The 23,192-nt window shown below is 34.4% G+C and overlaps 1 protein-coding gene across 3 annotated transcripts in view; it reads right to left on the reverse strand.

Moving 5' to 3' along the window:
* The window catches only part of DNAH12 (dynein axonemal heavy chain 12), a 62,889-nt gene that overhangs the window by 5,633 nt on the left and 34,064 nt on the right, over positions 1–23,192 (reverse strand). For all 3 annotated transcript variants that reach the window (XM_085235876.1, XM_085235877.1, XM_085235878.1), the window contains exons 41-66: positions 22,285–22,584; positions 20,999–21,177; positions 19,561–19,753; positions 19,309–19,470; positions 18,255–18,449; positions 17,380–17,513; positions 16,894–17,056; positions 16,103–16,183; positions 15,425–15,601; positions 14,503–14,634; positions 13,984–14,073; positions 12,289–12,429; positions 11,912–12,153; positions 11,464–11,611; positions 10,437–10,582; positions 8,940–9,154; positions 8,153–8,345; positions 7,098–7,290; positions 5,996–6,168; positions 5,381–5,521; positions 4,185–4,343; positions 3,639–3,783; positions 2,639–2,789; positions 2,089–2,342; positions 1,377–1,517; positions 12–149 (exon numbers count right to left, since the gene is read on the reverse strand). In XM_085235876.1, the coding sequence (XP_085092002.1) occupies positions 12–149; positions 1,377–1,517; positions 2,089–2,342; positions 2,639–2,789; positions 3,639–3,783; positions 4,185–4,343; positions 5,381–5,521; positions 5,996–6,168; positions 7,098–7,290; positions 8,153–8,345; positions 8,940–9,154; positions 10,437–10,582; positions 11,464–11,611; positions 11,912–12,153; positions 12,289–12,429; positions 13,984–14,073; positions 14,503–14,634; positions 15,425–15,601; positions 16,103–16,183; positions 16,894–17,056; positions 17,380–17,513; positions 18,255–18,449; positions 19,309–19,470; positions 19,561–19,753; positions 20,999–21,177; positions 22,285–22,584 (4,386 nt within the window). The remainder of the gene's footprint in view (positions 1–11; positions 150–1,376; positions 1,518–2,088; positions 2,343–2,638; positions 2,790–3,638; positions 3,784–4,184; positions 4,344–5,380; positions 5,522–5,995; positions 6,169–7,097; positions 7,291–8,152; positions 8,346–8,939; positions 9,155–10,436; positions 10,583–11,463; positions 11,612–11,911; positions 12,154–12,288; positions 12,430–13,983; positions 14,074–14,502; positions 14,635–15,424; positions 15,602–16,102; positions 16,184–16,893; positions 17,057–17,379; positions 17,514–18,254; positions 18,450–19,308; positions 19,471–19,560; positions 19,754–20,998; positions 21,178–22,284; positions 22,585–23,192) is intronic.

Raw genomic sequence — 23,192 nt, forward strand, 5'->3', positions numbered from 1 at the left:
GATGATTTTACCTGCAGTTGTCTGATACTAATTCGCAAGTCTGATTCATTAAACCCATAGGGTATATTCCAACCAAGGGGCCCAAATTTTCTTCTCTCCTGAACAAGAGCATGAAAAAAACAGACTCCAAAGAGTAGTTTTTCCCATACCTTTGAGAAAAACAAAACAGAAAAGTATCGTTAACTGACTTATGTGCTCATGCTGTTGAGTAATTTATACCAAGAACAAACCATCTGATTACCACTCTCCATCTCCATTACCCTTTTCCTGTCACTACAAACCCTGGTAAAGAATCTCTCATCTTTCCTCTATGTACTGGAAGGTTTTCACACAGCCCTCTTTAGGCTAAAAGACCCCAATTGTTTCAGCCTTTCTTCTCAGCAGAACTGTTTCAGCCCTCTGGTCATTTCTGTGGCCCTCTTCAGCTCCTGCTCTGACATGCCCACATCTCTCTGCTGAGGGCACCAGGGCTGGACACAGTACTTAGGTGACATCTTAGTGAAGGGTGGAATAGAGCAGGAGAACCACCTTGCTTGACTTGCTGGTCTTTCTTCTTTTGATGCAGCCCAGAATACAGTTGATTTTCTGGGCTGCAAGTTCACATCAATAGTTCATGTTGAGCTTTTCAACAGCTAGAACACCAAAGTCTTTCTTTGCAGGACTGTTCTCAATCTATTCATCATTCAGACTGCAATTCAGGTGCAAGTGCAGCACCTTGCCTTGCTGAGCTGCATGATGTTCGCATGCGTTCATCTTTCAAGCCAGTCAACGGCCCCCTGGATGGCATCCCTTCCCTCTGTGACATCAACTGCACCACTTGCAGAGAGTGTGCTCAGTCCATGTCACCAATGAAAATATTAAAATATTGTTTTATATAGCATTTTTTTCTTCTATGTGAAGGGAGGCTGACTTCATCAGAATACAAGTATTATATTTAATTTTAAGCCTAACTAGACAAACATAGAATAGCTGTATTGTTCAATGTAAGTCCTTAAATGAATACACTTATAGCTACAATGATTACAATACTCATCCCTAAGTAATCCCACTGTTTTTTCACTTCTTTCACAGGTAAGGGGTATCTCAGTGGTTCCTCACTTATCAACATAGCATCTCAACAATGATAATGCTTCTCCTTATATTTATCCTAATTTTGCACTTTTTAAAGGAAGTTTTGGCTTCAGATGTGCTCATGTTTAGAACGGTATCATGGTATCATTCCAAAACCTAAACTCACAATCACTTTAGATTATGATATTCACTGGAGAGAAATTGTTTTGTTTTGTTTTCAATAAATACAACCAAATCATAAACAAATAAAAAAGCACAACACACACACACACACACAAACAGTCAAGAGATCAAGAGAAAAGTACCAGCTCCTTTTCAGGGCATCCAGAGAAGAATGCTGGATCAGAAATAGGATCAGAAAGAAATGACTGAAGAAGGTTTAGTCGGAGGCCAGTAGGAGGTTCATTTGTCATCTTTACTCCATTTTGTAGAATGGTAACTGGAAACTAGAAATTAAAATATAGCTAGATTACATTCAGAAAGGATGGAGTAGATGTTCTACTGTTATGAAAATATATTTTATGTTGTGTTTGCTGTATTAACAATTGTGAGAAGTCACATTCTAAACATCAAATTAAAGCTTAAGAAAATACTCAGACAGAAATTTAAGACCTTATCTTTAACTATTACTTTAAGCCTTTATTTTAAAGTGTTTTCGTGGTATTCTGCACCTTCCTGTTAAAATGTATGCTGCAAAATTAAATTTTAGAATTTATGTGAAACAAAATCTTATAGACAACATAAAAAAATTCTTAATTATACATGCTGGCAAAATGCAGTTTCAGTCACTACTATGCAAAGCATCACACATCACAATATCAAAATATTACAAAGCAAGATTGATACTGTAATGTTTAGAAATAATTTTAAGTTAAATTCTTGGTTAAATTATCACTTCAACAGGCTCTAGTGATTTTAGAGAAGATCCACATTATCAGTTCATTCAGCGATATGAAAGTTTTGGTTAAAACTTCACCAACTTTTCCATAAATAAAGAATGTTTGTCATTAAGTGTACCTTTGGTGAAGGGTAACTTGTAAGCCATAGCCTGAAGAATGGATGACATTTTTCACTGCTAAACTCTTCACATATTTTCTCCAGCATTGGCATCCAAGAAACAGCTAAATGACAGTTTTGTAAACAAACCCAGGCTCCTTCCTCCATTCCTTCTTGAATCATTTTTGTAGCAATAGGTCCTTGTCCTTGTCCTAATGAGATGGACTGAAATTTACTTCCAACCATCTCTTTGTCATTTGCAAATTTCAGAAGGCCTTGAACAGAAAGCATAAGATTTTAGTATTTCTTCATTAAAAACAAGTATGTCTTGGAAAAAGAAGTTAATAAATATTTACTTAAATGTACATAAAACATGAAGGTATGACTTTGAAGTAGAGCATACTTAATCGCTTAAAATAGCATTCTCATTTTTAGGAAGCATAGAATTCTATCAGTAAGACATAATGCACTCAAATCTACTTGCACAAAGAACAGAATAATCACTATGTATTGAAGAGCAAATCTGCAAAGTTGTACTTAGCTTCTGTTTTCACCTTCTGTGTATACTTACTGGACATGGGATCTGCTCCTGGAGATAGCACAAATATGAGAGGGATTGTGGAATTTGAATCTGAGTAACTTTTTGTTAGATCAAAAGGTGGTGGCTCTACAAATTTCTTCCCCAGTTTCTCAGTTACGAATGTTGTTATAGCTGGACCGATCTGGCAAAGGGTTAAATAGAGTCTGTTAACTTAAATCAAATGGAGTATTTCACAGCATTTTTAACGTGCACTGCACTCTAAAAATTAGAGTTAACTGCACTCAGCTAAATTTCTGAGAAAAATGCCTGGAAAGACACATCTCTACTTTGCTGTTTTGATGAATGTTTCACAAGCAAAGGTTTCAGCTCATTTTGACACTGCTGCCATCTTTTCTCTTTCCGCCCAGAGGTAATAAAAAAGCTTTTGGCACATAAAAAGTAAAACACCTCATATGAATAAAACCAAATTACAATTCAGACTTTAATTCAGGCTTTACCTAATGAGGAAGATGAGCGTGTTTCCCCCTAGAATTAATTACAAACAATTACATTAATGTTTACTAATAAGCAAGTGCAATATGTACTTTAATTCCTAACACTGGTTGTTCCTAAATTATGTACAATTGTAAGTGAAACAAGGCAGAAGGTGTTAACAGTCCTATTTAACTGTTGAACACATTTCATCTTTCTTCACCTTGCAACCCTTGGTATAAAAGCAGGTGGCACTGGATACTCTGTATTTCTTCTTGCTAACATATTGTACAGGTGCACCAAAGAACAGACAAAACACAAATGAGAATTTGAAGAAAACTAGAATGATGTGTATACTCTGAAAAATGCAAAAGCACATCACACAGAAGATCTCAGATGATGCTTCTGATGTTTGAACTGCTCAACTGAAAAAATAAGAATAGCATTTATTTTCTTGATAAAATACAGTGAAAAACAGATTGGTTATTTTAACAAGTATTGCAAACTATGCTACAAGATCTACAACGGTCTACAAACTCACAATAACCTCTGATTTTACCTTGTCTGGCCTTAAGCACCGAAGAATTATCATCTTCTGTAATTCATTCAACGCATTATTCAATGGTTCAGGTAATGGAAAGCTTTGTGGCTCTTTGCTATCATAAATTTTTTGCCATTCACCTATATTTTCAGTGATATTACTCCTACAGGAGAAAGCATTTACAGTTACTGTAAATACCTGGAGTTTGGTTTTTGATGCTTATCAAAAGGCAGTTACATAGTGTTGGATTATGATAGACAATACAAGCTGTAACTCACAATCCTCATCTACAACAGAAACCAACCCTACAGGTGAATGAAGATCTTTTGCAACCATGCTGTTGCAAACACACAAGACTTAACCTGAGAGCTTTTAACTTGACAGTAAGCTCTGCTACCTCCTGCAGTTAGCATTACTTCACTTTTGGGAGACCGTGGAATGATTGCATGAATTTTTGGCTTTTCTTGTTTCAGGAAAAACTCCACTCATAAATATTTCTTCTCAGCATATTAAATGTAATTTGGTCAAAATCAATTAAGTATAATTAATGTCACTTTACCATACCTCAGTCCTTTCAAAGCTGGGATTTCACTTGCACGACATAACTCATCCCAGCTCTTGTCTGGTAGCCAAGATGGATCTGGATTCTTGTACTTATTCTTGAGGCCCACACCAGCAGTTAATAAAAACATAAACTCTTGACGTTCTATTTCATTTTTAGCCCTGTATTCCAGGGGGAAAAAGAAAAAAAAAAAAAAAAAAGAAACGAATAGTATTCAATTATTGGATATAATTTTTTTCTATTGGACATAATTTTATATAACAAAAAGGTTTTTTTTTTTTAATTGGATATAATTTTATATTATAAAAAAGCTTTTTTCCACAAGTCACACTTTACTGCCACTTAGCAATACCTTCCTGCAGCAACAGCTACTATCCACACAATCAAGAAATTGAATGGGAAAGAACAACTGATTAAGACTACAGTAAGGATTTTAAGAAGAAAACGATATATATCTGCTTATTTGCTTTTAAAAAAGTGCTATAATTCCTGACTTTTAAAGCTATCTATAAATAAATGGGTACTGGGAACACAGTAGAGCAACAGATCGGGCCAGGAAAAATTACATACAGGTATGTACACACTGTGATTTAAGCATGCACACTACAGTTACCATCATGCAATTTTGAACTTATCTTTGCTTTCACAATTTATTCACACAAAATTAAAACACCAAAAATTAAAACCCTCCAAAACTACCCAGAAAGACAACTAGAATTAGAAGAGAGAAGATTACAACTGAAATCTCATGATGTATGTAAAAGTGTATAAAAGGAAGATAAGAGAAAATGGAAAACAGTTGAAACCTTAGAAGTTGCTGTAATAACACATTAATTTCTTTAGTTTAAAAGCTTGGCCTCAAATAATAGCAACGACTTTTGAAATAATGATGCTATGTGGCATTATCCATTTTCTTCAAAATGCTTAAAAGATGTAGCAGTGATAAAGCCACTGCTTTAAATAAGCACAGGATCATTATTTTCCTAACATACGTGAAGGCTACAGAAGGCTACATGCACCCCACAGCCACTCACATCTTTCACTTGGAAATTTTATGAGTATTGAGGATCCAAAACATTCGTGGCATTACTCCTAAGGCTGTTATCAATATGCACAGGGATGTTCTCTTATCAATACTTTCCACAGTAAGAAAATAATTGGTTTCTGCTATTAAAAGATGTTAGAAAAAGGAGCTTACATGAGAAGATTACAGCATAGCAAAAAGGAAAAGAGCAGCTTGTCCTTTTCAAACAGTGAGCGGCACACATTGCAGTACAAGTTGTATGTGAAGTGGTCAGTCAGGTACCGAAGTCGCTTCTCCAAAATTTTTGATTTGTTACTAAAAAGAGAACAACGAAAAAATGGAGACTTCACATTTCATAACTAAAGCAAATGAATGAAGAAATCTAATTCTATTTAAGGCCATGAAGGAATTGCAGTGTCCCCACACAATCCACAAGGGACTTTTGTGCTGATTTCGCAAACTTCAATCAGACATGATGTTTTACAGCTCTCTTGAAAGTTTCAGGCAACTTCATTTGCTACAGTTAGGTGGCAGCACCCTTGCAGCATCCATAGTGAACAACTTTCCTAAAAATAACATTCTTAAAAATACTTCAGCTCTCCAATGCACGCCTACAGTTCACTATTTGCTCAAACAGTAACTAAAAAGAGCCTTTATTTTATTAACACATCACACTTACTTTCAAAATCCCACATTCAAGGAGGGCCAAGAGGTAAATGGTTTAAAAACAGAGGGAGTTGTTCATAAGAGAAAGAAAACTTCATTTTACACAAGAAATACTGTATTTACCTATCATGAATGGAGTTGATGAAGAGATTAACAAACCAGCTAAGGGAGTACTGGTACATGGGATCAATGTTTGCCAAGTCTGCAATGCTGAAGAACAGCACTGAGGAATGCTCTGCAATAGGTCGATAGCCTTCTCGAGACTGAGCTATTTTCAGTTCTGTTTTCTCTGCAATCTGAACATCAACACTAATTTCAAGATGTGCATTTCAAAGAAAAACTTTTAATATTCTCTTTAGAACAAAAATTCTACTACTTCATAATATTATTATAAACTGATATGTAAAAGTATTTCAATTTAACTTTTATGTTTCAAAATGTACAACCACAGTAAAATTAGCAAACTACACCAGTAAGCTGCTTGACTTTCAATGTAGTGCTGCCTGATCTGTTTACCTACAGGGCAGGATGCAACAGTCAAAACAAAGGACAAACTAGAAAAATCAGCCTTGATGCATCACTTAGTATCTAATACACCAATTTTCATCTCTGTAATATTAAAAAATATGGGCAATCAGACTGTTTGTATATTTAAGCTCTACTTACTCTTCTATAAATCAGCTTTACACAAAAGAACTTTGAATACAAAAATGTTTTTCAAAATGTTCCCATTAGACATATCCTGAGATTGCTTCTAATTGGCATTAACAAGAAGAAAGGACAACATCCATTTAAAGAAATTCTGACTTCTGCAAAGTCTACAGTAATTTCAAAGGCACATGCATTTGCTTATTATTTAGCACTTACGGACATCAGATGATATTTTGTGCACTAAGTATAACAAAAGAATCTAGATTTGCATATTATTAATTATTAATACAAAACACTAATTATTATATATGATTTTTTGTTGTTGTTTTTAGAATTAGTACTTTCCTTCACCCTGACATTTTACCTCAACTTCAGTATTTACTACTTTCTTTTGTAGACTGAATAAACAATTGCTGGAGGTTCTTGGATGGTCCAAATTTTACTGCTCTTCACATTTTATAAGCACAGAATCTCTCCCACGTGCTTTGTATCTACCTCACGGTTCTTCTGCTAGATGTAAATTTTATATTTCAGCTCTACATGTTTTTAAGGAAATAACATTAACATTCTTTACCTGCTGTTTTTTTGTGATTTCATTAGCCATTATTTTAGCAGAATCCAAGACTGTGATTGCTGTCTCATCTTCCAGAATATTCCCTTCAGATGACTGTAGGGTTTCTAGAATTTTCTTCTCAATTTCTTTTAGACTTTTTTTATTGGCTGCAGACTGGAGGATGAGAGCGTTTCTTTCCTCTTCCAATTCTGGTCTTAGAAAGAAAAACACACACAACAAAAACAGTCAGTGCTTATCATCCACTGACTATAAAGGCAGCCCATAAAGACAAAACAAAAGCCCTGTTCCCTATCCTAAATATTACTGAATGCTCTCTGTAGTTTAAATGGGTTACTACTGTTGAGCACATATTTATAAATGAGCACAGAACTGTTTGCATGATTTCAGTTTGTTATTTGGAAATGACTGAGCTTTAGCATCTTAGCATTCCACAAATGTCAGCACAACCAAGTTTTCTTTTATTATAATTCTGGTGTTTGAAAGAACAGTGAGTGATACTTGCAATAAATTTACTCCTTGAAACACGTTTTTCGGAAATAGAATTTGGCCCACTTGCACAGACAGCTCTGAACAACCCAGGAACTACTACTCCATATTTCAGTGATGGTTGACACATAACCTATAATAAATTTCAGAGGTGATCTCTACATAATTCATACAAAATTTAAACTAATTCTTCATCTATGTTTGGCAGCTCAGTCAAACTGCGAATTGACCGTAATGACTTAAACTTAGAAAACCATGTGAGTATTACTTAAATAATTCAAGGAATATTTCAAGAGTGAATTGACAAGAAAAAAAAAATGCAGTGATTTTAATTTAAATCTAAAAGTTTTAATTATCCTGTTGACACATATCCCACAGTAAATGTGACATTATCTGTTTGCTTTCCAGAAGTCCTAGCAAACTTTCTATAGGACAACTTAGAAAATGGACATGGAGCAACACTTACAACATGCAACATTCCTTTTGCCTGGCGATAAATTCACCTTACATTTCTTTGGAATTATGCTACTAAATACTTAAAATGACTGTTTGCATTTAGAGACACATACCTTTCTTTTGCTACAACAATACCTAGCAATTGATCTTCAAGTCCCTCTGGTGTTATCATAAAATTGAGTAAAGAAACTTTCGTAGCGAGTTCAGGCATATAATGTGGATTTCTCAGTTTCGTGGTAATAAAAAACTTGAAGTCACTGGAATACTCAATAATCATCTCACCAAGCCTGATACAATCCATGCCTCCTAAAGTTAAGATCAGAAACATTGAGAAATCCTTCATGTCAATTACTTACAGCAAACAGACATTACTTTTGTGATTAAAAACAAGCAAATTTCTTGTCTATGACAAATTTTCTGAAAAACAAGAAATAAAAAAAACAAATATGATATCTTGCAAAGTTTTCAGAGACTTCATGGAAGTTATATTTTACTCTTCATAGATGAAACTGAGTCAGTTCAATTTCTACTGTACTCTTAGTGTGCACACCCTCTACCAGATTTGCTGAGAATAATGGAATTATTCTCAAATACTATAATCTGCCTACCCTTTCTATCAATTATCTCTCTGAAATAAATAAGTTCCAAAAAAAAACATTTCTGAGCTCTAGCGTTTTTCATTTTTATGTAAATGTGAAAACTAGAAAACCATGTAAAGAAAGGAAAACATATTGGTCAAAAGCAAATTCAGAGCTACTCAGTAAGTTTCAGAGATGCACGGGAAAAATGTGCAGGCAGTGGTAAACCAGAAAGAAAGAAGAAAAGTATATAACAACATTATAGACTGTAAAATAACAGTAATGTAATTCACTTCACAGTTCAAAATTTATATTTATGTACCTTGTTTAAAAGTTTGCTTAAGCAGAAGAGGTTCAAGTGATGGGTCTAGTTCTTCTCCAACATTTTCCAGCAGAAGGGGAGTTCCAAATTGAATGCAGTTCTCCAGGGTTCTCATATAATCTGTGTCACTCATCTTAATAACATTCAGGCGGTTTTCTTTCTCGAAATTTTTGATCCATTTATTTGCTTGACCTTGAGGATCAATCATTAATGGCCTGAAACATACAAGGCAGTTTTCTCAATTCTTGCAAAAGTTTTATAAAATTATAAACTATCTTAAAATGTGTCCGTGTCAGGCTGTCAAGGAAAAAGTGACACAATTTTGATTCAGTTATATTAAAAAACCACTGAAAAAAAGGATAAGTGCTGTAGCATATCTTGAAAAGCAATATCAAAAATACTTCCAAGAGCTGCAAAAAATGTTCCTAATTTTTTTCATAAAACCCACCTGATCACAAAGCTCTTGCAAAATCTTGTTCTGCCTTTCTACTAGAATTAGCAGAATCATTTATCTTTATTTTTAAATTAATTTTATAGAAATAAACTCTGGTAATTTGGGGTTCCTTGTCTTTGCACTTTACAAAAGAGTCAACAATTAGTTACAGCTTGAATCTGAGAGGTTAGTATGCCAGTTGGTACAAGGCTGGAGCTGTAGGAGTAGCAGGGCAAGATGACTGCTTTAATTTTGTTAACAAAATTTGCAGCCCTGTGCTCTTGCTGATTTCACCCTTATGTAGGTATTTGCATAGAAGTCAGGCAAGAGCTACTTTTAATGCACCACTCAGAAAATTTAGGAAGACTCAAAAAATGGATTTACACACTGTAATCTAAACAGAGTGTGAACCTACATTTAAGACTCTTAAGGGAATACAGATCACAGGAACATTACTAGAAGGTTTTATAATCTTATATTCCTGCAGAGTGCAGACATTTGCAGACAGTGAAGTCCAGCTTCCTCATCATTTAATTTCAAAGATGATGTCTATTACACTGCAGTTGGAATAAAATAATTCTTGAAGATCCTGAAACAACCTTTTGCACAGACATGTGAAATACTCAATAACATCTTTAAAAGATAAAAATATAAAATCTGATAACTTCATAATTGGAAGAACCTGAAATGGACAGCAGTATCTGGACCTTGGAACTTACATAACCCGAATCATAAACATTTGAAGCATGAGAATTTCTTTGCCATATAAAACTGATTATCACAAATGCCAATAATAGGTCATCAAGGTACAAAACAGAAGAAAAACAACAAGAAATTGTTTCCAAGAGCAATTCACATTCTAAAAGCTTCCAATAACTAATACACATATCCATCTAGTCTTAAACCTCTTAAATTTCTTAAATTTCACAGGACTGGAATATAAAATTTCCAGATGTGCTTTCTGATACCCTGGATCCACAGAAGCTACATTGTCTCTAGATATTTAGTTTTGTTTAAGTGAAATCTAGTTTGGGTTGGAAAATTAAAACTTTTTTGTCACTCACCAACGTCTTGAATTCTCAACAATGACCCCATTGTCTACAGAAAACACGTCAGTTGGTAAACCAGCAATATTCCAGGATCTTATTTTTATTGGGTCACCCAAAGTATTACTCAAAGAGAAATTCTCAGAACAAGGGATATTTTTCTCCTGTGGGGGGGGAAGTGGGGGGAGAAAAAAGGAAGACAAAAAAATTTGCAAAGACCGTGAACCTTTATTTTATGTTTTATTACATCTGTTATTAAATGACACTGATTCAAACTGACAGAGTGCATTTCCTATAACAATTTGAGTTAGGATCAAGTATAACAGAACTCTGAAAAAACTGAAATCACATTTTGAATATTTAAATATGTTTCCTCGTTGAGTATTTTCTCTGTCTCTCTCCACCTCTTCCCTATTTTTATAAGTCATGTCTAGTTTTCTGTATGTTCTATAAATATATATAAAGTTATTGCAACATAACACCTTGAAGAACTCAGAGCAAGTGGAAAATCATCTAATGACTATATCTTCCATTGATTCAGTGCAGATTTCCAATTAGTTACAGTTTAATATAAAAGTCAAAAATCAGTGACATGATTCACAAGTCACTGATTTAAAAATTATTGCATTACTATACATACGTTGGAACTGTCTGTTTGCAGACAGCAAAACGAACAATGAAATTACTACAGAAATACATGTCAAACTGCATTGAACTGCAATTTAAAGTTAATTCTTCCATTCAAAGGTAAAATAGAGAAAATTCTGAGGTTATATTTAAGTAATAACCAAACCTCACAAAGTCAATAATGTGCTCTCAAATTTGTGTACATTACATCAAACCTGAAGTAAATTCACCTATTTAACGAAGTCCAAATTTGCACAATACTGGCCCAGTAGAATTTATCTCACTAATCTTAATAAGTTTTATTAGGCAAGTAACAAATAAACGAGAAGTGATTTTAACTTTGGCCCACATTATGAAACTTTTTGCAATAGCCAGAAAGAAAAACGCACACACATAAGATCAAAGATAACATTCTAACCTTGCATATCCTGCTCCAATCTTTGGTACATTCCTGGCGAAATCCTGCAGTAAAAGCTCCCAGATAAGCTATTACTCCCGCTGATATCAGAACGTCTCCTGTCAAATTATCATACATGTCTTGAAGATCATTTGCAGCATTATTCCACCTACAAGAAACAGAAGTTGCAGATTATCATGGCACTGAAATCTCCACATTTATGACACCGATGACCAAATCAACGTTTTTGTTGCTGTTATATTATACACGTCTCTCTCCTCTCTCTCTCTCTCTATGTACAATACTGATATGTTGGCTTATACATTAAGCTGTTGTTTCATCTCATTTTGAAGACTTTCTCTACAACTATCCCAAACATTGCTGCCCATATTCATACATTACAGACAAGTCTCAGATAAATGAAATTCTAATTCCGTCTCTACAACAGAGATTATATCTTTAAGCTGACCTTGACTTCTCTCCACCAAGGCCTCCAATCAACTTCTCTGCTCGTTCAAGCTTTTTAGCACACAGATCAACCTGGAATTCTAAACGAGCCTTTTCTTCAGTTTTCTCACTAAAAGTTTTTTCCAAAGCAGTCAAACGACTTTCAACTGCTGCAAGTTCATCTCTCTTCTGATTCAAGAGCGTCAACGTCTCAGCTAAGGACTGCTGTGCCTCTCTTAAACGGTCTTTCTTGGGTGCAACCACCTACTCAATTACAAAAAATACACAAGTGTTGAACGCATATTTTTGCATATTTATTTTAAATAACAATGTTAAAGGTGAACATACCAATTAAAGAAAAGATCTCATAGCACCATGGGAGTAGGATCAAAAACATACCTTTGCAACCCTGTCATACACCTCCATTGCCATAATCCATTTACATAAACCTTCTGCTGCTGAGGAAGCTTTAGCCACTTTTGGCGGATCAAACTCTGGATTAGTCAGGTATTCAGCCCGAATCTTCTGCATGACAGCTGCCTGGATGGCAAGTGCATTATAGGCCATTAAAGTTTTCACATGGCAAAGATTAACTGCTGACACTTCAAATTACACTGATTGTCACTTCTCTATACTCTGATATAGTCAAGAACAACTTAGTATTAATTGTCACAGAAAACACATTCATTTGTTGATTTTCCTGTTACTCTTTGTGGTCTTTCACATTCTCATCCTGATCCTTTCCTTATCCTTTATAATTGCACAATTGCTATGCATCCACGTAGTAGGTACCTAAGTACTAAAAGCATTACAATCATAAGCCTTTAAATTACACTGTTCCTTGATGCAAAACCTGCTGATTTCATTATTTACTATCATTTCTCAACACAACTGTTGGGGTTCAGCATAAAAATGTGTTTCTACTGACTTATGGCAAGATCTGAACGAACTACATTGCTTGTGCCTACTTTTTGGAACAAGTTTTATGAAGGACAAAGCATATTCAATTTCTACTAAATTTGGCAAACTGCAAGAGTCTTGCTCTCTTTCTTTGGGGGAGCAGGTCAGATTTTAAAGTTTTGTATTTTTTGGGTTTATTGCGTATTTTCCATTATACTTATGAAAATATTGCCATTTTTTCAGCAAGCGTTCAATCAAAAATAACACGATTAGAAAAAAAACATTATGAAGAGAACCAGTGTGGACAGTTATTTAAAGTGAAAATATTTGCAATGCTGGAGTAATTGACTTAGAAAAACTAACACAAAAAAAGGCATGGAAAGGTTGGACATAGAGCAAACGTTCACTGTCTCCCCAAAAACAAGCAAAAACTAAACCCAAAGCAACGTACTTCTAGTGAGGCTAAGAGGATCATGTTTTATCAACAGAAGGAGATAGCTCCTTATACCACTTAAAAGAGACTTCTGGAGTGCTCTCTGAAAAGAACTGGTGGCAATAAGAATTCATATAATCTTAAAGGAACAAGAGAATTCATGAAAAAATGATCAAAAAGCTACTAAACACACAAAAGCTACTAAACACTCAAAAGCTCTACCTAAGTTAGGATATCCTTCATTTGAAGTGCATGAGAACAACATTTGCAGAAAATATCACACACAATATTCCTATTCTTTCCAAGGCAGCTGCTTCTGGCCATTTTTGGGCACAGGTTATTGGGTAAGACCATTATTTACTCTGAAAGTCTTTACTTTAGTTTTTCTTGAGAGAAAATACTTACAAATTGTGAAAATAGAAACATTTGTACAGAGAGGCATATTTAATTCAAATAGAAAACAAGCAATACAGAAGCCTTAGAAAATCCCAATGGGGATTTGAAACACTTTTGAAATGCCACCTACAAGGGACAACCAAAAGAAGTCTGACTCATTTGCTATGACCACGTGACCACATTCATCTCATGGCGATATCCCATATCTTAAAAGAATCCTGGTCATGCTTCATGCTTAGCTGACAAACTTGGGGCAAATGTGGCCTCTTATATAATATTTTCTAATTTTTTTTTATTTTTTTTTTCCCCCCAGAAGGAGACATCTGTATTCTAACAACTACTGAAAAAGAAGACAAAAACCTTACAGGAATATTGTCCTTGTCATAGTCTTTCAAATCTTTTAAGAAATTCATATCACCAAGGAGTTTCTTGCTTGGACCCCAGTAATCCAAAATCTACAAAATACAGTAGGAAGTAACTATAAATTTTTAAACAAACACAAAAACAAAATTTATAAACCTCTTCAAATTAACTCATATACATTTAAAACTGATGATAATGTATCTCAATGACACAGCAATGAAAGAGGGAAAAAGTCTGTCAGGTTAAATATTTCCCTTCAAACCATATCTAAAATCAACCAGTGACTAGGGAAGAATTACTTATTTTCTATGTGTCAAGCAAATTAAATGAGTTCTCTTTGCAGGTTCCAGAATTCCAAATTGTGTGTGTTAGTCACTGTCTGAGGTGTAGTTTTCAATGAAACAACATATGTAGTCAATATTTGACTACTGGTCCTCAGGTTACCCTACTTATTGAGAAAGTGCTCTCTGTTGTGAAGAACATCAATTATGGTTTTATTTGAAACTCATCTGTCACATTACCTTGCCTCCAATCCCTGAGGGATTTGGAATTTTTTCAGGTTTTATGTCTTTCATGACACAGACAGCAGCCATGACAAGTTTGACACCAGATGGAGGATTCTTCATTGATTTAACAATTGATATATCGGAAGGCTAAAATAAAAATCACAATTCAAAAAAATATGATATTTATTGTGATTCTTACCAATAAGATAAATGATCTAACAAAAAAGAAAAAGAAAATTATATCATCATTGTCAACTAATATAATTATAGAGAACTTTTAGAAGGGGTTATACAGCATTAGCAAGACAAGTTAAAAATATCCATGAATTTATCCCACACAGCTGTAATAAAAATGAAATAAATGCCAGTAACTGTAAAGTAACAGTTTAATTATATTTTTCGAAGTCCAGGTTAGAATATTTTTAATAGACTTTCATAAATGTCACCTTAAACATCTCATATACTTCACAAATCCTACAAAGTAATTCCTGCATGACTTTCTAAAAAGTACTGCTTTCAGATGATGTTTAAGTCATGATAAGCAGAAAAAAAATTTACTTAAAGATCCAGATAATTCCTAGCTGTATGCATATGTCATCTTACACATTACTCATCAATAAGAACTTAGCTGAAAGAGAAAATCCAGCTGATAATACTGCCAGTAACTTCAGGTTTTGGGTACCTACATTCCAGGTGCACTTTCTTGCAAATGAAAAAAATAAATTTATAAATGCCCAACCTCCTGCTTTGTAGTATGAGTACATGAAATAGAAATCTACTCAACTATGGCTGTTCTAGGTAATGTATCTCCTTTGCCAAAGCCCAGGAAATGTAGTATGTTTCAAATCCTTTTATCTCAGTGTATTCTTTCCCAAATAAATATAAGAGCTTCATTATAATAAATAACTTCCAAATGCTGAAGTCTAGGTTAACTTGCCTTTAAAGTGTCAAGAGCTTCAAGCGCAGCCTCCAGGGCTGGGATTGCTTCTGCCAGATCACTCTCACATTCATTTTTCAAAGCCTGAGCTTCTTCAGCCTTTTTTGTTGCAATTTCTTCATCTACTTTCACAATTTTTCTTTTTTGTTCCACTTCTGCAGATTCTATCTCTATAGTCTAAAGAAAAAGATATGGGTTGAGCTTCTCATTGAACAGTGACTAACGACACAAACTGAGATTACCTAGTACAGCAGTTATTGAATACTTTGATATTCTCTGTTTTTCAGTATTTCAATATTTTCATATATTTTCAATTTATGTTGAGGGAACAATTCGTTTCTTAGTATAATGCAGCATTGTTCTAGAACTTTAACAGTAAGTACATTGCATAGAATCAGACTGCTGTCAATAAAAGCTAAAGTACATTTGATGTTCAGGAAACAAAAGAAGTTTGCGCATTAGTTTGTAATTCAAAACAAGGTTTTATAGTGAGTTTTTATAGCTTTGGTCTGTAATACTGTAATGCTGACTACAGAAATTTATTCTATTTTCAGCTACAAGTCAACTCTTCATCCAAGTTCTCTCTATAGTTCTTCTCAAGTGGCATCTACTTTTCTTAGAGGCCACTGATGCATATGCATATTCTTACAATAAAAAGACAATGTTATATAGAACTACCTTCATCATATTTGCATTATCCACTTTAGCCTCTTCCAATTTGGGCTGCAGCTGAACCAGTTCTTGCTTCATCTCACCAACCTATACACATGCAAAAGAATCAGGCAGGATTCTGAATTGCAAAGCATAATTTCCAACAATTTATATAAGATACAGTTTTTATGTTATAACTATTGATATAAGGAAATAACACTTATTTTCAAAACATAACACTTCTGAGACTGTTGTATTTATCCCATCTGCATAACCTCTAATTTTAAGAGTTGCATTCACTTATAGTCAACTATTTAGGAAAGGGAAGCTATGACCATATACTGCTATGCTTAGGGGCCTTTGGACAGCTTTGCCTGTAGAGACACAAAAGCAGAAGAAATTTTTTATATTAGTATGTTTCAATATCAATATCTCACTGATTGTGCAGAATTTTCAAACAATTTGCTTGAAATTAAATCATGCAAGTTATTCAGTGTAATAGAAAAGAAATGCAAACTGTATGGATCACTTCTCTCTTTGCAGAAATATAGGGTTCTGCACCATTAGAATAATTGTTTTCTTTTTTAAACTAGAACCATATTTTGCTCACACAGACACAAACTAGAATGCAAATCATTTTTTAATTTTAACCAGATTTGGAGCTAAAACATTAAGGCCACTCTTTACTTTAAGAATTTCAGTCTATTTCTAAGTCTCTGTGTATTTAAAGATCTGAAGGAGGGTTTTTGACTTGTCTCTAATAAGACCTGTTTCTACCAACCATTCTGTATTTTCAGTTCCAATTCTGCCTGTCTCACCTGTGATTCAGCAAAAGCTAGTTGATCTAGCCCATTTACGTATTTCTTCTTGGCTTTCATTACAGAGTCTCGCTTCTGAGTCAGAAGTTTCCGAAAGGCAGCAATAAGTTCAAGATAAGAAGTAGGAGTAACATAGTTATGGCGTTTCAGACTTTGAAAGAACCTATTACAAGTAAAGAACACTTTTAATCTTTTTCTTTTCACCTTAACTATTGGTAGAAAAGATGTGTAAATAGACTGTTTGACAAATAAGAGGATTAAACAGTTTTTACATTTGTATACAATATTTTTTAGCTAGACAGCTTATACATTAATTTATAAGACAGAAACAAGTAGCAATGAAACTCAGCCACCTGATAGCTAGTTGTTTCTTACCCTTAGTAAAACAACTTTGACTTCTGTTGTCCACTTTACTCTTTTCAACTGCATAATCTTCTGCCTTTCAATATTTCTATAACATGTTGTTTTTAAAAGAAACAGACTGACCTTGAAGAAAGTGACAAAACTGAAGTATGAAAGTATTTACAGATGGCCACAACCTCCTGACGCTCACTGTCCGTGAGCTGCAGTGTTTCTAAGAACTTATTAGCCACACGCTCAAGGGCATCTTCAGGCCATGGCTGAGAGAGAAATGAGGAGAGAAGAACACGTAAGATTTAGTTGTTAGCGGTATTCAAAGTTTAAAAAAAGATTTCTTCTTTATTTGATACACCAGTATGAGACACACGAGTCGCAGCTATGTCTCAAGAGCAATGAGCTGATATAAGGAATGCATCAGGCTGGATGATGTGCTAGTTCAAACTGTATATTACCATTCTATCCAAAGATTTCTGCATCTGTCATCCTCTGGCAGATAAATTAATTGACTTCAGCACCAGGCCAACCCATAGAGCTAACTGTATTCAAATTGAGAATAATATTGCTTTTACATCAAGGACTATTAGTTACAATAGTTTTCTAACTTCTATTCTTATAACCTTCCAACAGAACACGTATTTGCTAGTCATTGCCATGATGCTTTTTAGCAGACCAGAGTAATTACGCCCATTTTACAATCTAGCCCTTCAAAATATACACCTTATGCAATCAAATGACAAATTATTATCACCATGCTGAGATTAATCACCACTTGGAAGCATAGAATCTGTAGCAACAAAGTCTGAATTTGACTCACTGAAGAAATGCTGAGATTTTATATGAAAGAGCTTCCAAAATATGGCCAAAAATGCCCATGCTATTTCAAAATTTTGAAAAAACAGAGTAATACTACACTGAGTACAAAAGGAAATACATCATGCAAATATAGAGACTATTAAAAAACAGACAGTTTGTTGGGGAAAAAAACAAATACTTTTACATACCTGGAACCAATCAATAGTACAGCAGTTGATAAGTGAGGGAAACTGTCTCAGACGATTGCGGAAAGCATCTCCAATTGGGCTGAATGCTACTACAATATGGAGATTTTCTTTGCAGCAGTTCACAAAAAATGCAAATAAGGCCAAGGGACTGAGTTCTTCATGTTTACTTCCAGCTTGAGCTACTGCGCGAATACCCTTGAGAATAATATATACAAATAAACTTTGTACATATAATTACTCATTAAGTATTTCTGTATTCAACAATACTGTTATTGACAGCATCACCATTACACAAAAATATTTTATTAATAAATGAAAAGTAAACTAAACAACACAAACAGAACAAGTAGTTAAGAATAAGTAAATGAGTGAATATTAATATTTAAGAACATGTAAATATGAGTAAATAGTACATTATTTATCTGTGACCCTGACGAATCATTCTAGAAGGGATCACTTGCTGCTTTGAACAACTGAGAATATGTCAGAACAAAAATTAAAAATACAATGTGAGTTCCAGAAGGATAAGACATATTTGATTGAGACAGATGGTTCAGATATATTTGGAAAATCAAAATTTAAAATCTGCTCCCTCATGAAATGATGAGCCAAAGTCTTCCGCTGATAAATACATAAAAACAAGCTTACTTACAATCACTCTTTCGTCACTTAAAGACATTTAGGACATATGAACAAAAGAGGCAAATTACTACTCTCATTACAGAAAAGCTACTACCTCAAAAGCAAATGTCTACATTCTTCTCCTGCACAGTATAATGTAAAAACTAACTATGACCTCAGCATACCTGTGAACGAACAAAGTTTCCTATGTGCACAACTTAATGCCTTTGTATGCAGAGTGGGAGGTCAGAATTAAAGCTTGCAGTAGGCATAAGCTACTCCAGTTTACTAATAACTGGCTGATTCTGCTAAAAGTTTCAAAAAACCTCAAGTTTAAGTGCACATGTCCAGAAGCACTTAACATTTTGGTTTAAGGCACACTTCACACTGAACTGACAAAATGGAGATGACATTTAAGAGAATTAAAAGATACCTCAATGATCTCTTGCTTTTCATCTGCTGCAAAAAGATTGGGTACCTCCCCAGTGTTGAGGAGACTATCAATGTCTTCTAAAAAACTTTCTTCTTTAATTTGTGCGTCTGTGATTATAAACACAGTTTTCAAGCCCTTTACACCTGCATTCTTCAGGAGGTTCTGAAAATGCACGACAGTTAAAATATTGTAAACTCCAAAACATTCTTCATCAAAATTAAATCAAGATGCAAAGAGGTTATTAATACTAACTTTCAGATCTTCTCTCCACTCATTTGTGCCATAGGTTTTGGAAATCTCTGGTTGAAAAACACACATTTTCGCCATGAATGCTGCTAGACGAGTCAAAGACTGACGTCCACTTCCTCCCATGCCAATCAACAAAGCATTACCTCCTGACTGCTTTAGAATACGGCTTATACGAGACAAATGTTCCAGCACATACCTAAATTTGAGACATATTAATTACCAAAATGGTAGAAACACACATACATTTGTGCACCAGTGAATCTGTTAAACATATACAGAATTACAATCTCCAAATTAGATTTCTGAAGGCATATGGAGGAGCAGAAAGGTAGTAGCATGCACCACAGAACAGTAAAATAAAAATGTCTTTTATGTGAAATAGGGAAGGGAACAGGATATTCAGAAAGCAGGAGCTACACATTACTTGGTAGTAATAGAGTCCTATCTACTATGAAAACATAAGCATAATTTATTTTGGAATTATGCAGCAAGGCACAGGGTACTTAAGTTGAGGAGTAATAAAATTTAAAAAGGTTAAAGTCTTTCAAAGCAGACAAACTGTTATTTGTCTAAACAAGCAAAATAGTCCAGAGTCAAATCAGGATGTTTGGCCGTTAAGACCACAGTCAAACATGCTCTCCTGGCTGCCCCTCCAAGACATAACAGGGATATTGCTTCTACACTCAGGAAGAGGCCTTTCCTCAGGCTGCCAGCCCTACACTACCAGTACATTTGTATAAACAGGTTTGTCAAAATGAACTAGATTATATAAACTAACTGTAATCATCTTCACAAATCATCTATTACAGTGCCAAAGAGGCAGTAAGCTCTAGAAACAGGAGGAGGATGGAGTTGCGTCCTCCTAATCTGCCTCAGTTGTAGTTCAGCCTGATCGTAAGCTAAGGAAATCACAGCAGCCTGCAGAGCCTAAAATGTCACAAGGTGAGCCCCGCACCAAGCTCTGCACATGCCCCAAGTCACAACAACACAAGGAGAGTGTTTGTGCTGCATAATAACACAGCACTGTCACAGCCTGTCTGCTCCATCTCACTTTGTACCTCAACCCTAGAATCTTTGTCTTTCACTGAATGAAAGTCCAATGAAAGCACGAATGGATAAACTGACATCCATCTCCACTGGTAACAGAGGCTCAGCAGAAGTCCAGCACCAAACAGATTTATTGCTTCTGTAACAACTGAAGAACATACTCAAAGAGGCCCTTTGGAGGAAAACTTATTATTTACATTCTGATATAAAAAAGCAAACAGCTAGAAGAAAGAAAATGGTTCATTTCCATCCAAAAAAGCACATCACCAGGAACACTTGTGTGGACACGTGAAGGAGATGATATATATATAAAAAACAAGCCTGCAAAATTGGATAAACTGAATGATCAACTACTGCATAGAGCTCTTTGAACTATAATACATATCGTAGGCACCTGAAAACCACGAGGTTCATTCTTGTTTTGTGGATTTGATTATATTCATCCAGACACTGCTCCACAACATCACCAAACAGCTGAATACTTGGAATTTCAACATAAAGTCTTTCATCTTCCTCAAGTTCTGGATTAACATAGTCACCAAAAAACAAACTTCTCATGTTTTCTTCTGTTACCTATGGTGAATACACGACAGGTTATAAGCTCATGCTTAATGTCATTATTTATCAGCTGGAAAAAAGGTGTCTAGACAAATATTCAAGGCAGCAAAGCAGGCATTACGATATTTTAACTCACTAATGTCCCCCTCAAAATTCTCTCTTTCTCTCTTTCTCTCTCTCTCTCTCTCTCTCTATTTATATATATATTTTCCTACACAGTCTCATGAGTACGAACATCTAATTACAACGAATTTATAAAATGTATGTTTAGCAAATTTCAACGTGTGAAATGGATAACTATGGCCACAAAGTTACTTCTTCCTAAGAGCAATGAAATGGTAGAGGAAGAAAAAAAAGAAAAAAAAATAAATGAAATCAAGAAATACTTTGTAACATGATTTTTACAATATTTAAAATACTAAAATGTCATAACAATTAAAGAAAGCAGTCTACCACAGTAATGAGTCACAGGCTAGATTTAAAAAGGGAATGTCTCTTTACCCAGAAAGCCAGGCTTCTGGAAATCTATTCATAATATTTCTACTTGTAGGTATTGTACCATGCGCATATCCCAGCTACATCTGTGGTAGGGATTGTTAACAAATCATGTGTTGTTGTTTTCCTGTAATCTGCCATTGTCCAGCTATTCAGTATGTGCTACTACATCTTCAAGAAAATATGTCACAGATTTATTATTATTTTTTTTTAAGTTGTTCTGCTTACCTACCAATTAATTGGATGCTTTATTTCTTAGATCTGAATAAAAGACTACATTTGGTAGAAGAATTCTCCTAATACATAAATACTTCAGCTTTTTTTTTTGGATAAGCTCAAAACAAGTTGTATTCAATTTTTACTTGAATTTCTGAAACACAAATTGTTTAAGGGAAAACTAAGCTCACCCACATTTTAAATGAAATACGGTTTTGAAAAAAGTTTACATACAACAGTCAAACTCTTTCAAACATTTTAACTCTTTTTTTTTTTTTCCTGAAGAATTCATTTCCAAACTCAATTCCAATTTTCAAGCATATTTAAACTAAATTTCACTTGCAATTGAAAAACTTTCTAGTCCCAAGTTTATAACAAAGCAATTATTTTGCAGATTAATGAGATACTCACAGGTGTGTTTCCTTGTCTCAGATGTGCAAAAACTGAATCAAATGCTTCTTTGAAATGTTCTTTCACAATATCTTTCATTAAATTGAACAACCATGCTCTGTCACTGTCTTCCACTAGACGGTCATAGAAGACACGAAATACCTCATGCACAAACAGACGAATCATTGTCTGTTTGCTTTCAACTGAACTTCTCTTAATGAGCAAGCAGCCATGGATAACACGTGAGAAGTCACGCAGGTTGAATGTATAATGAGACTTGGCTGGTGTGGGCAGTAGATTTTTGATGGCTTTCTTATACATCTAAAGACAATAAAAACAAAATCAACAAGACATTAACACTAGCTATATTATTATATCTTTTAAAAGATCTTCCAAAATTATATTTTTCCAAGGAAAACAGCTCACAACTTTAAGAAATGCTAATAATGTCTGAAAAATCTCAAAGTCTTGTGAGTATATCAGATTCTTCTCATGGTTTGGAACATACATATACTATTAATCAAAATTTGCAAGTGGTGTAAGTAATTGGAACTCGTGTAAATAAATCTACTATAGGACCAGGAATATTATTCAGATGTCCTGACTTCAAGTGAAGGAATGAATGATACATAGTGCTATTTTCCTAGGTTTTCAGTTTGAGTTTGTTTGTATACCTAGAAATTATTCAAAAAAATTAAAATTCCATAAAAATGCTGAAGGAATAGTAAGAGTCACAAGACACTCTTCTTAATATGTTTTACTGTAATTTCAAACACAGCAGCTGTCACTAGCTTATTGTATGATGGAAATACTGTCATGTGTCATTAGATGGAACATCAGCAGAGCACTGTACCACAGTAAGTATATACACAGATCTGTATGTACTTACATGTGAAGAAAATTATCAAACAATGAATTTCTTAAAAAAT

Source organism: Meleagris gallopavo, chromosome 14 (genome assembly GCF_905368555.1).
Source record: "Meleagris gallopavo chromosome 14, MGAL_WU_HG_1.1, whole genome shotgun sequence".
In the NCBI taxonomy this organism is placed as follows: Eukaryota; Metazoa; Chordata; class Aves; order Galliformes; family Phasianidae; genus Meleagris; species Meleagris gallopavo.